Here is a 14,092-nt window from a genome sequence, read left to right as displayed (position 1 = left end):
TTTTCACAGGAAAATATTTGGATTGTTAAACAAAATATTTATAATACAAGTGACATTACATGTTCAGATGAAACAGTTCAAATACAAACTCAAAATAAGGACAGAAAGCTCCAGTTGTCATAACTGAAGAAAATATGAAAATATATGACCTGTCAAACAATAAATTTTTTCATCAGAACAAATTATATCAGTTTATATATCTAATTGTTTTAGTTTCATTATTGCTGGCTTATATACAATAACTGTTAATCTCTTGCGAGACTTTATGCTGTGACGATAGCGCTCTAGATGTGAACATATACATCATCCATCAATATTTGTTCCGGTCTTTTAAACCTAGTATTTCCTACTGATATATTTCTGATATTTATCATTAATCACTTCCAAATCAATGATTTCAGTTTTTACCCAGATACATTTCAGATAAGACTGATAAAAACTGCTCGAATCCATTGTAGCTATGTTATTTGTTTCCCCTTATATCTTTTTCTTACTTCTTTCTTTTACTACTCCTACTATCCACATTTCATAATTATTGACTTTTTTTGTTTAAATGAATTAAAAGTGAAGTTTAACTAAGTTAACATTTACGTATACAAATCAGTATATTTGCCCTTTAAATTACCGTTATGAATTTTAATGAAATGCATGGATGTTTAATAAAAGAAATATTACGTATACGTGAGAACGCAAGTACAAAGAAGAAATGGTATATTTATGGATATTTTGCTACCATTTATTTATATTTATATATAATTTGTGAAATACTGATTACGAAGAGGTTTATATTTTAAAGTTGTTTTTTTACCCTCATACGCAATACGCAAACTTAATGTACTTTATAATGCATATGAAATTTAATACAGAGACAGATAAAAAAAGCTAAGTCTGGATACATCTCACATCAATTACAAGAAAATAAATATAATCCAAAGAAATTGTGGTCTCAATTAAAAGACCTTGGTTACAGTAAAAAAACCAAATCTTCACCAAATATTGTACTTAACATAGATGATGAAAATTGTTTTGAACCAACAAAAATTGCTTGTCATTTTAATCAGTTTTTTACTACTGTTGCTTCTGTTTTGGTGGATAAATTGCCAAATCCATTTAACCTTTTTTCTGTAGAATCAGACATCTTTAAAGAATTCTATAAGAACAGAAATCCAGATGGAAATAGATTTTAATTACATACTGTTAGTGAAGAATATATATATATAAAGAGCTTTGTAAATTAAATTTTTCTAAAAGCACAGGATTAGATGAAATTCCAGCAAAATTTCCTAAAGATGCTGCACAATTTTTAAAGATACATATTACCTTTTTAGTGAATAATTCCATTACATCTAAATCAGTTCCAAATGAACTGAAATGTGCTAAAGTCAAACCATTATTCAAAAAAGAATAACAGATCTGATGTTTCCAACTATAGACCTGTCAGTATTTTATCTATTGTTTCAAAAATCTTAGAAAGAACTGTATATAATCAGTTAGAAATTTTTTTAGTTAAGCAGGGACTATTATATGAATTACAAAGTGGTTTTAGATGTAATTATTGTACTGACTCCTGCCTAATCCATCTCACTGACCATGTTAAAAGTCAAACTTCTAAAGGACTGCTCACCGGTATGATTATGTTAGATTTACAAAAGGCGTTTGACACTGTGGACCATGACATCTTGTGTAGAAAGTTACATAAAATGGGTGTGGAGTCAGTAGAATGGTTTCAATCTTATTTAACTGGTCGTAGTCAAATTGTAAATGTAAATAATACTATGTCCGAAGCTATGAATATTACATGTGGTGTTCCTCAGGGAAGTATATTGGGTCCTCTATTGTTTCTATGTTATGTCAATGATATGAGTATTAGTATTAGCAAAAAATGTAAGCTTATTCTTTATGCAGATGATAGTGCAATTTTATATTCACATAAAGATCCAGATGTTATTTGTAATGTTTTGGGTAAGGAACTAGAAAATTGTAGTAAATGGCTTGTTGATAATAAGCTATCATTACATCTTGGTAAAACAGAATGTATTATTTTTAGTTCTAAGAGGAAATTGTCAAAACTAGAGCAGTTTAAAATACACTGTAATAATCACATCATACAATCTCAGCCATCAGTAAAGTATCTCGGTTCTATCTTGGATAATGATCTCTCAGCCACTTCTATTGTTGATAATATAGTACAAAAAGTAAACTCTCGATTAAAATTTTTGTACAGACAAGGCAACAGTTTGAATATGGAGCTAAGAAAACTATTATGTAACTCTTTAATACAGTGTCACTTCGATTATGCCAGCTCATCTTGGTATAGTGGCCTTACTAAACAACTTAAACATAAACTTCAAGTAGCACAAAACAAAGTTGTTCGTTATATTCATGGTTATTCCTCTAGAAAATCATTGAAAGTTATTGATTTTAGCAGTATTGGGTGGCTTAATATAGAAAATAGAGTCATGCAGTTAAGACTTAATCATGTACACAAAATATTTAATAAAAAGTGTCCATCTTATATGTATGATAACTTTTCTTTAAAGTCTGATGTTCATTGTTATAATAGTAGAAACAGTATCGGGAACTTTCATATACCCCATGTTAATAGTTTTACAAAAAGTACATTTTTTTACCAGGGTATTAGGGATTGGAACATGCTCCCACTTGATATTAAAAAGGAAAGTAACTTTTTTAACTTTAAAAAGAAAGTAAAAGCTGAACTAAGCAAAAATATGAAACAATTTGAACAAGCTGATTTTATTTTTTATTAGTTTTAGAGATAATTGTTTTAATCAATATAGTATGTTTTATATGTATCTTGTGATTGGTTTTGTGATATATATAAATAGATATCTTTCATTGGTGTGTAACTAGTCATATTCATAGTATTATTCCTGCAAATATGTGATATATGTAATTAACATAATGTGCAATAGAAATTAATATTATTTGATCTTAGAAATTTAACATCAGTCCAGTATATCATCTCTAAGTATGGACCTGAATGCCAGTTCTCAAGAAAATATATTCTTTACCATCAAAGGACCCCATTGGAAATAAGTTCTCTATTTTATATTGAACTTTCATGGGTTATCCTGTGTTGTATATATTGTCTTGAAGTCAACAAGATCTTTGATTTAATTATGAATGTAAAGTTATTAGTTTTCAATTAATTACTGTGTTAAAAACAATGTGATAGATATAACTGTGATAAATTGTCTTAATTTGTTTTGTAATATGACATATATATATACACAAATAAATCAATCAATCAAAAATGAAAGTATTATGATTAAAATAAACTACTTTTTTCTTTGGTGCACTCTTTCTGCTTTATCATTCAACGTACTGGCTTTTCCTACGTATTTAAGACGATATCCTTTAGTTATAGTAAGTGCTCAATTAATACATTTTTCATTTAATTTGGCTAAATCTTGCAAACACCCTAGAAGGAAAATGTTGGATCTTAATAACAGAATCAGTCAGCAATTTGTCAGCACGTTCTAGATTAGTGATGTTTCTCAAAGGTGTTAGAATTGGTTTGTTTACAGCTCATTTATTTTGATTGTGAAGACACAATCAGACTTTAAACGTGTGCAAATATTCCCTGGTGCATTCTCCCATGTTATCCGAATCAGTTGTGTGTTCCGGAAAACAAATAATTACGAAGGTTATTTTATATGTACCAATGACTGTGTTATCTAGGTATCTTCACGAAAGATTTCAAAGCCAAAGAAAGGAGATTAGTTTTGATAAAATAATTTGAACATATTCTAAAAACTTCAACTTGGCATATTCATTTGTTAGTTATATAGTTTTAAAGAAAAATGAAAACATTTACAACATACACCAGGCAGTACAACGAAATAAATATATTCTAATAAAAAATTCATATAAAAGCATTAATAAACATCAACATATATATTTCAATTATTGAAGGTATCATTAGTATCTCTCGGATAAATACAAAACAGTGTTGTATAAAATTTATAATATGAACTTTATAAATATATTTGATGACTATTATTTGAATAAATGTTTCGTATGTCTTTTATCTCTTTTTATTGATGATGACAACTGGAGAACAAAACATTATCTCAATATTTTGTATGTCATTTATGTCTTGATGATAACAATTGGAGAATAAATCGTTTACTCAATGCTTTATATGCCCAATAATTTATCTTTGATGACTACAATTAGAGAAAATACCATATCTTAATGTTTTTTACGTTCTTTAATGCTCTTTGATGACTACAATTTGAGAATAAATCATTATCTCAATGAGTATATCATGTCTGTTATTTCTCTTTGACTACATTTGAACATTTAAATCATTATCTCATTGTTTTATATGTCCATTATTGATCTTTGGTTACAACAATTGAAGAATGAATCATATTATATTCAGGCCATTTGGTGAATTGTGTCTACTTTTACATTCACAAAAATATCAGATGACTTAAGACGTGTGATTAAGGTCGCTGAAGGTTTTGGAAAAATGCAATGTTTGTGAGACTGAAACTTAGTGCCACCAACAATTGGTGGTATCAAAGGCCTTGTGCATTAACCATTATGTACCATAAATTCAATGGTCACTATCGTTTATCTTCATTACTTAAAAATAATCATCGTTCTACAAAATATTAGAAAAGAAAAATGTAAAAGATCATCATCAGATTTTAAGAAACAATGAAAGTCAGCAATATTTATTTTATTTTTCTTTGAACAAAAATGTTACGAATTCTGATACAATTGCACAAAAAATACGTGCGTTTCATACAATTAACGGTTACGTACAATCATTTTTGCTTCAAGTATTGAAGAACCACATATGATTTTAGGAAATTTGAGGTTTCATTAGTGTTCAGGAATATCCATTATAAGTGAAATACTGCATCCCTGGAACATCTTCCCATGTGATTGAAAATAATATATTTTATATTTCATTACATGGATTATGAAGTGGTTTCCTAAAAATCAATGATTATAATCGAAAGGCGATAGTCCGGGTGTAAATTCAAATTACAAATAAACATTTCCTTTTGCATTTTACATTACTATTCCATTATAAATATTTCATTATGTACTAACAGCTTTAAAGGCAATGGACAGATATACGGACTAAAATGGCATACATGTAAGTACTAATTTCTGGAAAGTTTATAAGTGAAAATTTACGTTAATTTATACCTGTAACATGTGCAGGATAAAAGCTCTATTTCCTGTTACGGCTTGAAAGATAGAATAATATAACTTGCCTTGTATAGAATTCTCTATGTATCAAAATAACGAGTAGTATATTTCTTCAATTTATAATAAGATAGGTCTTGTCTAGACGTTCACATTCCCTCAAGTCCTGGTACAGCTGTTTTATCGTCACTTGTCACGTGTAAATAATGCCCTTATACTGAATGTTTTTCATTAATTGCGGACCAGCTGTCTCTAAACGATAATTAATGAAGGAAATGTATTACCAATAGTGAGTATGGACGTCAAAATTATTGGACACCATGTATGTCTTATAGTTTCATTTTCTTTCGAACTAATTTTATGCGTGTGTGAATGTTGATTCTGTGTTGTTGTTGTTGTTCTTGTTGTTCTTGTTGTTGTTCTTGGATTTTTGTTTTGTTTTGACAATCTATAACTTCCATGTTTGTTTGTTCGCGTTATGTGGATTATATATGGCTCTAATTGCCTGATTTCATACGATGGTTATATATACATAAATATTTTTGAAAAGTAACGTTTAAAACTCTTCTCTTCTATCAAAACACGTTACACGGTATTGAAATGTGTCTACGTTTTTAATTGGATTTTATTTCTTTATGTTCATTTATATTATTGAAAGTACTATTATTCATGAAACTTCATGGTAAAACCAAACGTCCTACTTATATTTAATACAAAAAATACATGTATTATCATTGTATGACGTAAATGAGTGGATTGCAATTATATTTCAGACATTTGCATCCTAAATATGCTAGCCTTATTTATTATGTATTATTAAGTTTTCATGACTTCACCTACTGTAAAACATTGTTAATAAATTTGTGAAAAAATATATGTTCTTTAAAAAAGACTTTAGGTTTAATACAAGAAAAAAGAAAAGAAATTAAGTCAAAGAAAACACGGTTAAATCAATTAAATTAGTACTTGAATGAATGCGTTCATTATTTGTTACAGTTAAACCATTAATTATTAACATAATTATTGATTTTGACCGTAAAGATTGCAAATTAACAAGGAAATTAAAAAATGCCTGACGTCTTTACCAATGAACCGAATGCCGAAATTGTTCAATCTGTTTCAATATGTTGATCATCTATACATAGTCTATTTTTAAGTCATATCAACCATTCATATAAATTAAATGTGAAACATCGTCAATTAAATTGTCAAGTGTTGAAACATATTACTTTATTCAGCTCAAGTACTCTTTTGTTCTACTTACCGAACTACTTTCGTTTATCTTTCGTCTTTGTAAGCACCAATATCCAAAATGTGGCAAATATATTCATCAAAACATTGTAGGAGGAGATGTAAAGACCAAAAGAAACAATGATTAATGAGGTATATTGTAAATTCTTAGACAACATCGATCACAATCTTAACACAGTCCAAGTGAATTTCTTTCCATGAAACATGATATATCTCGATCGTGATTATAGCAACAGTCAAGACTTTGTGATTAACTTAAATGCTCAATAGTCCTGTAATAATATAAAATTGCTGGTGATAGTATACTGTATAAGTGGTAAATTTTGCGACGTGGAAATATTTGCGATTTTTGCGAAATGAAATTATTCGCACATATTTGAACGCGCAAAAAATATTTCTTTTCATAGGCAAACTTTCTTCTATCATTTGTAAACATTCAGCATCTTACATGAATACATTTGACTGATTAGGTACTAATATTGATTTTTCTCATTACTTTTTGTTTAAGTTTGGCCTTAACAAATCACAAATGTTTATATGTGTGTTAATAACACATAAAACAAAAGGATGTTTCAAAATATGACATAGAATTGTGCGATCCGTTATCAAACTTACAATGTATATTTCAAACAATTATATGAATAGTAAACGTATCTGAAATTTGGCAAACATGTTATTTGTATTCAGGTTATTTACATCAAATAGGATACAAATTTCTATATAATATTTTCGGCCCGTCCTATCAAAAAGAATTCCCTTTAACAACGACATAACTAAACACACGTAAGGAAATGAAGAATATTTTAAAACAAAATGCATTTTATCGGTTTTGATTGAAACATGATTGAAAATATGTCTCTCCTAATGTTGATGCTACTCTCAATATCTAAGATGATTTTCTACATAATATGTTTACATCGAAACAAAAATCAATAATCAGCCATAATAAATAAGTTTGATGCTTGAAAAGTGACTTTGTAAATTACTAATATCATTGAGAATTTATTTTGGGATTTTCAATTATCACAATTTTGCAAGTCTTTCAATTCACTTTCCATTTAAAAAAAGTGAGCGACCTTTACAATAATGAACACAACAACGCTATTCCAGATCTACCTGTGTAGTCCTTTACTCGTCACATAACCATTGCAAACTCATTTTGAAAATAAGCGATTAATCAGTACTCTTCCTGAAGTATTAATAATGTAAATGACTGACGACAAATAACTACTTTGTTCCCTAATAGAACGCGCAAAAATACTATTTATACCGTTTGAGCGAAATTTCGAAATTAGATTTTCATACACTTGCCAATACTTCTTCATTTGAGAAACTAATTCAATGCCACATAAATGTTCTATTCTGTACATCTAAAGTTGAGTATTTTAGTACATGAGTACGTTTTTTTGTTGTTGTTGTTGTTGTTTTGTGTTTTTGGAAACTGTAACAAGATACTAAAAATAAAAAGTTTTTGAGAAATAAAAAATTTAACATTCTTGGGGCCTTTAATGAATATAATTTAAGAAGGTGAATACATTATTCAATATGATAACAGTGATTGTGTTTGGCATTTCTATGTCAGAGGGTATCTACCCGTCAAGAATGTTACAACTTTTCAATTGCATATATGTTAGCTTAATAATTTATTCTTGATTTTAACAGATTTATACTTACATACTAAGCTTAGGAATTGCATACTGCTAAGGGTCTAAGGGTCATTACATGTGTATAGTGATAAAATAAGGTTACATTTTGTAACCTACATGATGGTAATATATGGCATAAATTAATTAACTGAAAACGTATTTCATTTGTTTTCAGTGCATGTCTTATCTTATGATAATGTACAATGCTAAAAATGGTTGTTGAATTCCTCTTGTCAATACTTACCAATCAAAATATAGCACTATCTGTTTGTCACGTGGATGTAAACGTTCATGTTGATAAAGCCGACTTATGTAGCAAATTGCTTAAGGTTGCTGATTTCAAATCATGTGCACCTCACAACTTCCAAAGATTGAATTTTTGTGTGGAGAATATATTTTGAGATCGATGAAAAGGTAGTTATAATGATATTACTTATTTTATAAAAGCTTTTTTATATTCTATGTTTACTATGTTTTCAAAACTGTTCTAATTAGCAGGAAAAAATAAAAATTATAAAAAATGTGCTTAATGCCCGGCAATTTGAATTAGATTGCATCCCCGCTTTTTGTCAAGTAAAAAGTCACAATTTTCATTTGACAATGTGGAGACTGTGGATCCCAGAACTTTCACCATATCAAGAGTATCGCTTCCGAGACATGTTGCCATTTCTCGGATATTTCTCTAACTTGTGGGTGTAGTAAAGATTAACAATTGAAATGTGAGTTATCTGCTATATAACATGCTATACAATAGATTACTGAAATATATAGTACGACTGATAGAAAATCAATAATTACAAAGGAGTTTTTCGTTCTATGTTTTATGGAAATAAAAATATGGAAATAAAAATCAAACAATCATGCAAATAGTTTTAATATTGCTGAACAAGTATAATTTTGAGAAGAAAAAGTTCATAGTAAGATTTAAGAGTTATTCAATTCAGATCAGAACAAAAAGGTGATATTTTACGGTATTTTGAACATACGTCAGTGTGCCGAATATTCATAGAATGCGTGTATAACAATGATTGTGTCGCGATTCAGGTCTAATAATTATCTCGACAACATGTTTACATTAACACCAAGTAACACGTCTCATATGGAAGATTATTTTAACAATCCATTTTTGTATTCGTATTTTCTATTATGTTACAATGTAAAACCTGTAAGTTTAAAATAATCTGCGCTATCTGATAAAGAAAGTATATAAAATAAAGAAATCATCGGTGTGAAGATGCTGAATGTATTTGGTAGAATAAACCTCGCCAATCAATGACCTGACTTATCTCGTGAATGCACTGATTAATACACTTGTATGTCCAAAATGTAAAACCGCAAAACACTTTTTAAAGAATGATTCCTGTTTTACTTTAAAGTAAAGGTCTTGATTCAGGAATGTTTCCGTTTAAATGTGCATCGAATTGTTATATTTAACACAAGTGTCATGGCACGAACTGATTTGTTGAAGTGTTTTTGGTTGTAAATTATGCTGGGTAATAGGCCTTTGTAAGTTCTAACTTTTGGCCATATTTTAAAAAGATTTTTTTGTAATATGATTTAAGTAACGGTATTATTGTGTTATTAATTTTTGCTTTCAATATTTCTGTTTTACCATATATTGAGTATTTAGCTATTATGTTAAAAATGAATAAGTTATTTCACTGATCATTTGTGCTTGGTTGTTTCTTACAGCGATACAAACAATAACAGTTATCTCTTGCTGTAAACTTGCCAAGACTTTATGCTGTGATGTACGTTCTGCTCCCCAACATTATACAAAAGGTCAGAACAATGCTATAAACTAGTCGATAGCGCTCTAGATGTGAACATATACATCATCCATCAATATTTGTTTCGGTCTTTTAAACCTAGTATTCTATAAACTAAATATATTTATCATTAATCACTTCTAAATCAATGATTTCAGTTTTTACCCAGATACATTTCAGATAAGACTGATAAAAAACCTGCTCGAACTAATAGTTATGTCACTTTTTTCCTTTTATTTCTTCATCTTATTTCTCCCTTTTACCACTTCTACTCTTTTTGAATAATCTTATTTTACATATTTACAACTTATTTCGTACTATAAACCAAATCAGTTTTGCCCTTTTAATTACTGTGACAGTCGTAAGCAGAAAATATATTTAGTTTATAGAATACATACGTTGTACCATTTATTTGTGAAATACTCATAACGAAGAGGAGGTTTCAAACAGTTTTTCCCTACTCAATCCGTAAAATTTATTTTTTGTTATTTATTATGTATATGAAAAGATTATTATCAAAATATTGTCCTTAATTAAACCACTTTACTTTTCTTTGGCGCAGTATTTTTGTATTATTATTCAACGTATTTGCTTTTCTTACGTATTTTGAGACAGGCCATGGACGAGTGGTTCAAACCCCTTGCTTATATCGCTATCTTACGGGACGTCTATGATTCTACTCAGATGTCCGTTTATGCCTGAAATAATGCATAAATGGACAGCTGAGGTCTTCCTTTACCAGTAAAGCTTGAAAGTCGCCATTATGGAAAAGCGGGAGCACAAAAATATCAAAATTCAATTAATAATAAACAAGAAGCAGACAACAAAGTTGTGTAGAAACCTGCAACAGAGGTCATTAATACCGACGATATTGTGTTTAGATGTCAAGGGTGTATTTATATATGTAAATTGAGGTAACAGACTGAGTGTTCGGCGCAGCGGGCATTTTTGTATATCAGGAATATTTTTTCAAACCAGGAAGTGTTCAGAAAATAAACCTAAACTCAGCTACACTTCAACCAAAGATTTGATTTAAGAAGGTATATGAAGCATTGAACTGAGAACTGTATATAGTAAAGATAATTCGTTGAACTGTGACGTTAAATAAATTGATTTAAACCACAGAACACTCGAAAGGGGACACTGGTAAAATTACTTGATTTTTGTATATTACGGCATTTGTGTATTGATTAAAATGGATGCGAATGCAGCTCAGGCTTATGTTGACGACGTCTTACCTTCGTCTCATCTGGTGCAGATAAACTTTTTACCATTGTCAGCTAGAAAACGTCATTTTTCTGATACTGATGATATGGAGGTGTCGAATGAAACCATTTCAAAGAAAATGAAGCCAAGCTCTACAGAAATGTCTACTCGTGTTTTGGGACATGCAAGGAGGACTCTATATGGTGAAACAACGAACAAAGGACTCCAGAACAAACATACAAAAGATAGAGAAGTGAGTAATTTCAATTTTGACATAATTTTGGATCAGAGATGAGATAAAATCAGAGATAATAACAGTAAACTCTAATCTCACAGAATGATTAGATAAACTTGAAGCAGAACTAGAAAAACGTATATCAGATAAGCTATCAGATAGATTAGCTCAACTGCTAGACAAATGCATGAACATTGAAACAAAACGAATTACTAAATCCATCGATGAAAGGATTGATACCCTCCGTGCTGACATGAATGGTGAACTTGACACCTTAAGTGGTAAAGTAAACTCTTTGACAGACACGGTACAAGCTTTAGATACAGAAAAGTCAATTTCTGAGGACAGGTCAACAAATATAGTAATAAGAAAGTTACCAGAGTCTGTGAACGAAAACATATTGAAAAAGGTAAAATCTATAAATAAAGACCATCTCAAACTGAATGATATTCAGGTGATATCAGCACATAGAATTTCTAACTCCAATAACAATGACAATATAATGCCTGGAATAGTAATAGCTAAACTACAAAATGCAGAAGCATGCAACAAAGTACTAAAAGCTAAAACTATATTGAGAGAAACTCCATGCAAAAATGTGTTTATTCATCCAGATCAATCTAAGGAAGAACGTCTGGCCAATGGTTATCTCAGAATGTTGGTGAATGCGATAAACAAAGGTGGATCACTTATTGTAAAATGTAACAGAGTGTTTAATTCATCTCCAAGAAGCAGAACGTCAATGGGCAGTAATGCCCCCTCTGCTTTTAAGGGCAATAATGCCACTTTTAGTAGATCAAATTATGCATCAAATAGTGAGACAGTAAATTCTGTAACAAATAGTGCAAATAACTCTAATTATCAAGGACATCATAATCAAAATGGTAATCGGCAAAATAACAATGGAAATAACAGTTCACAACATAATTTTCAGAGAAGAGGAGGTGGTCGTGGAGGAAACCGAGGTCATCATGGAGGAAATCGAGGGCGATTCAATGGAAGAGGCAATAATGGCAGTTACGCATAGGTTTCTGCCGGGTTTTGGAACATTAATGGATGGAACAATAATGTTGAGAGTGATAATCACATACTGAGAAAACATTGTACATTGTGTTTAGATTTAGATATTTTAGCTTTAGCTGAAACTCATTTAAAAGGAAATTCAATTATAAATATACAAGGTTATATTTGGTTTGGTAACAACCGCAAAAAACTACATATAAATGCTAAAACGGGTTCGGGGTGTTGGTTTTTTAATAAAAGAGCAATTGATGGTCGACTTTGATGTAACAGCTGTTGATAATAATTGTGATGGAATTTTATGGCTCAGATTTGAACATAAATATGCAAGATATGTTTTTCACACTTGTGTTTGTTACTTACCACCAAACAATTCATCTAGACAAATAGATGTCAATGATTATTTTGATCATTTGTTATCTAGTATATATGTGTACCAAAATGATGGTTTAATATTTTTATGTGGAGATTTTAATGCACGTATTGGAGATAATAATGATTTTATTGAAGGCATAGATGTTATACCTGAAAGGAAAGTTGTAGATTTTACATCAAATATGTATGGCGATAAACTAATTCAGTTTCTTATAGATAGCAGCATGTGTCTTCTAAATGGGAGAAATACCATACAAAATGATTACACATCAATTTCTACAAAGGGTTGTGCAGTACGTGGTAGATTATTGTATAGTTAGTCAAGAATTTTTAAATATTTTTAAGGATTTTAATGTTTTAAGAGCAACACAAATAGTTACAGATGTTAGTAAAACAACTGGTTTATCGCCAAGTTCAATTCCAGACCATTCAATTATATCTTGGACTCTTGATTTGTCAAGCTTGATACCTTCTAATTTGTCAGGCAACATGGGTAATGTTAATTACGTTGATAGTTATAATAGTATATCCTCATCTAGTTATGATAAATTTTATGTTAGGCAGGTACCGGAAATTTTTTTTTAAGTGAAGACATTGTTATAAATACATAATATTCATAGTACTATTTTTAAACTAGAACAGAGTTTACAATCTCAGAATGATATAGATAATGTTTATTCAGATTTATGTAGTATATTAAGACGGGAAATGTACGATATTTTAAATTATAAATCTGTTAAAGTCTGTTCTAATGGTACTTCAAATAAAAAACGGCAACTTGGTAAACCATGGTGGAACGACAACCTATCCCGTCTATGGAATTCTATGTGTGAGAAAGAAAATAACTGGTTAAAATGTAAACAAGCTTCTGTTAAAAAGTTTTTAAAACAGCCTTTATTTTGGTACGGAAAGATTTTAATCGTGAGGTCCAAAAGAGTAAACGTTTACATTGGATTGATTTCCAAAAGAATTTGGTGTCCAATTGTAATAACAACCAACAAGAATTTTGGAAAACTATAGGTAGGGTAGGCGTCGCTCAGGCCAAGAAAAAGTTTATTCCTATGGAGGTTGTTACTGAAAATGGTGATGTTTCTTGTGATGTACATATTGTGCTTGAAAAATGGAAGAAAAATTTTAGTAACCTTTTTAATAGACCTGATACTGATATATTACAATCTAATAATCTTCTGGAAAATAATATAAACATGTCGAATAACCAGGTTGAAAATAACGTCTTTCATGAGCTTAATGTTAATATTTCCATTGAAGAAGTCCGTAAGGCAATATAGCAGGCAAAACTTGGTAAAGCTAATGGATTTGATAATATTCCAATTGACATTTTTAGAAACAATTGTTCAGTTTCATTTTTTTTTACATATTCTATATAATATTTGTTTCAA

At 29.7% G+C, this 14,092-nt stretch overlaps 1 protein-coding gene across 1 annotated transcript; it reads left to right on the top strand.

Annotated features, from left to right (window-relative positions):
* The first annotated feature begins 11,051 nt into the window (after window positions 1-11,051).
* LOC132716342 (anti-sigma-I factor RsgI-like) lies at window positions 11,052-12,324 on the top strand. The gene is made up of 2 exons (XM_060699601.1): window positions 11,052-11,319; window positions 11,408-12,324. Exons 1-2 carry the CDS (start codon window positions 11,052-11,054, stop codon window positions 12,322-12,324), a joined length of 1,185 nt encoding a protein of 394 aa, XP_060555584.1.
* The last annotated feature ends 1,768 nt before the right edge of the window (window positions 12,325-14,092 follow it).

Source organism: Ruditapes philippinarum, unplaced genomic scaffold (genome assembly GCF_026571515.1).
Source record: "Ruditapes philippinarum isolate M1 unplaced genomic scaffold, ASM2657151v2 ctg81_1_1_1_1, whole genome shotgun sequence".
NCBI lineage: Eukaryota > Metazoa > Mollusca > Bivalvia > Venerida > Veneridae > Ruditapes > Ruditapes philippinarum.
Note: the sequence above shows the minus strand (reverse complement) of the source record. Positions and strands in the feature narration are given on the sequence as shown.

Bases quoted from the DNA above. Each gene is read 5' to 3' on its own strand.
- LOC132716342 (XM_060699601.1), top strand. From the start codon at position 11,052: ATGGATGCGAATGCAGCTCAGGCTTATGTTGACGACGTCTTACCTTCG. The intron at 11,320-11,407 runs GTAATTTCAATT...CAGAATGATTAG, and splicing joins TACAAAAGATAGAGAAGTGA to ATAAACTTGAAGCAGAACTA.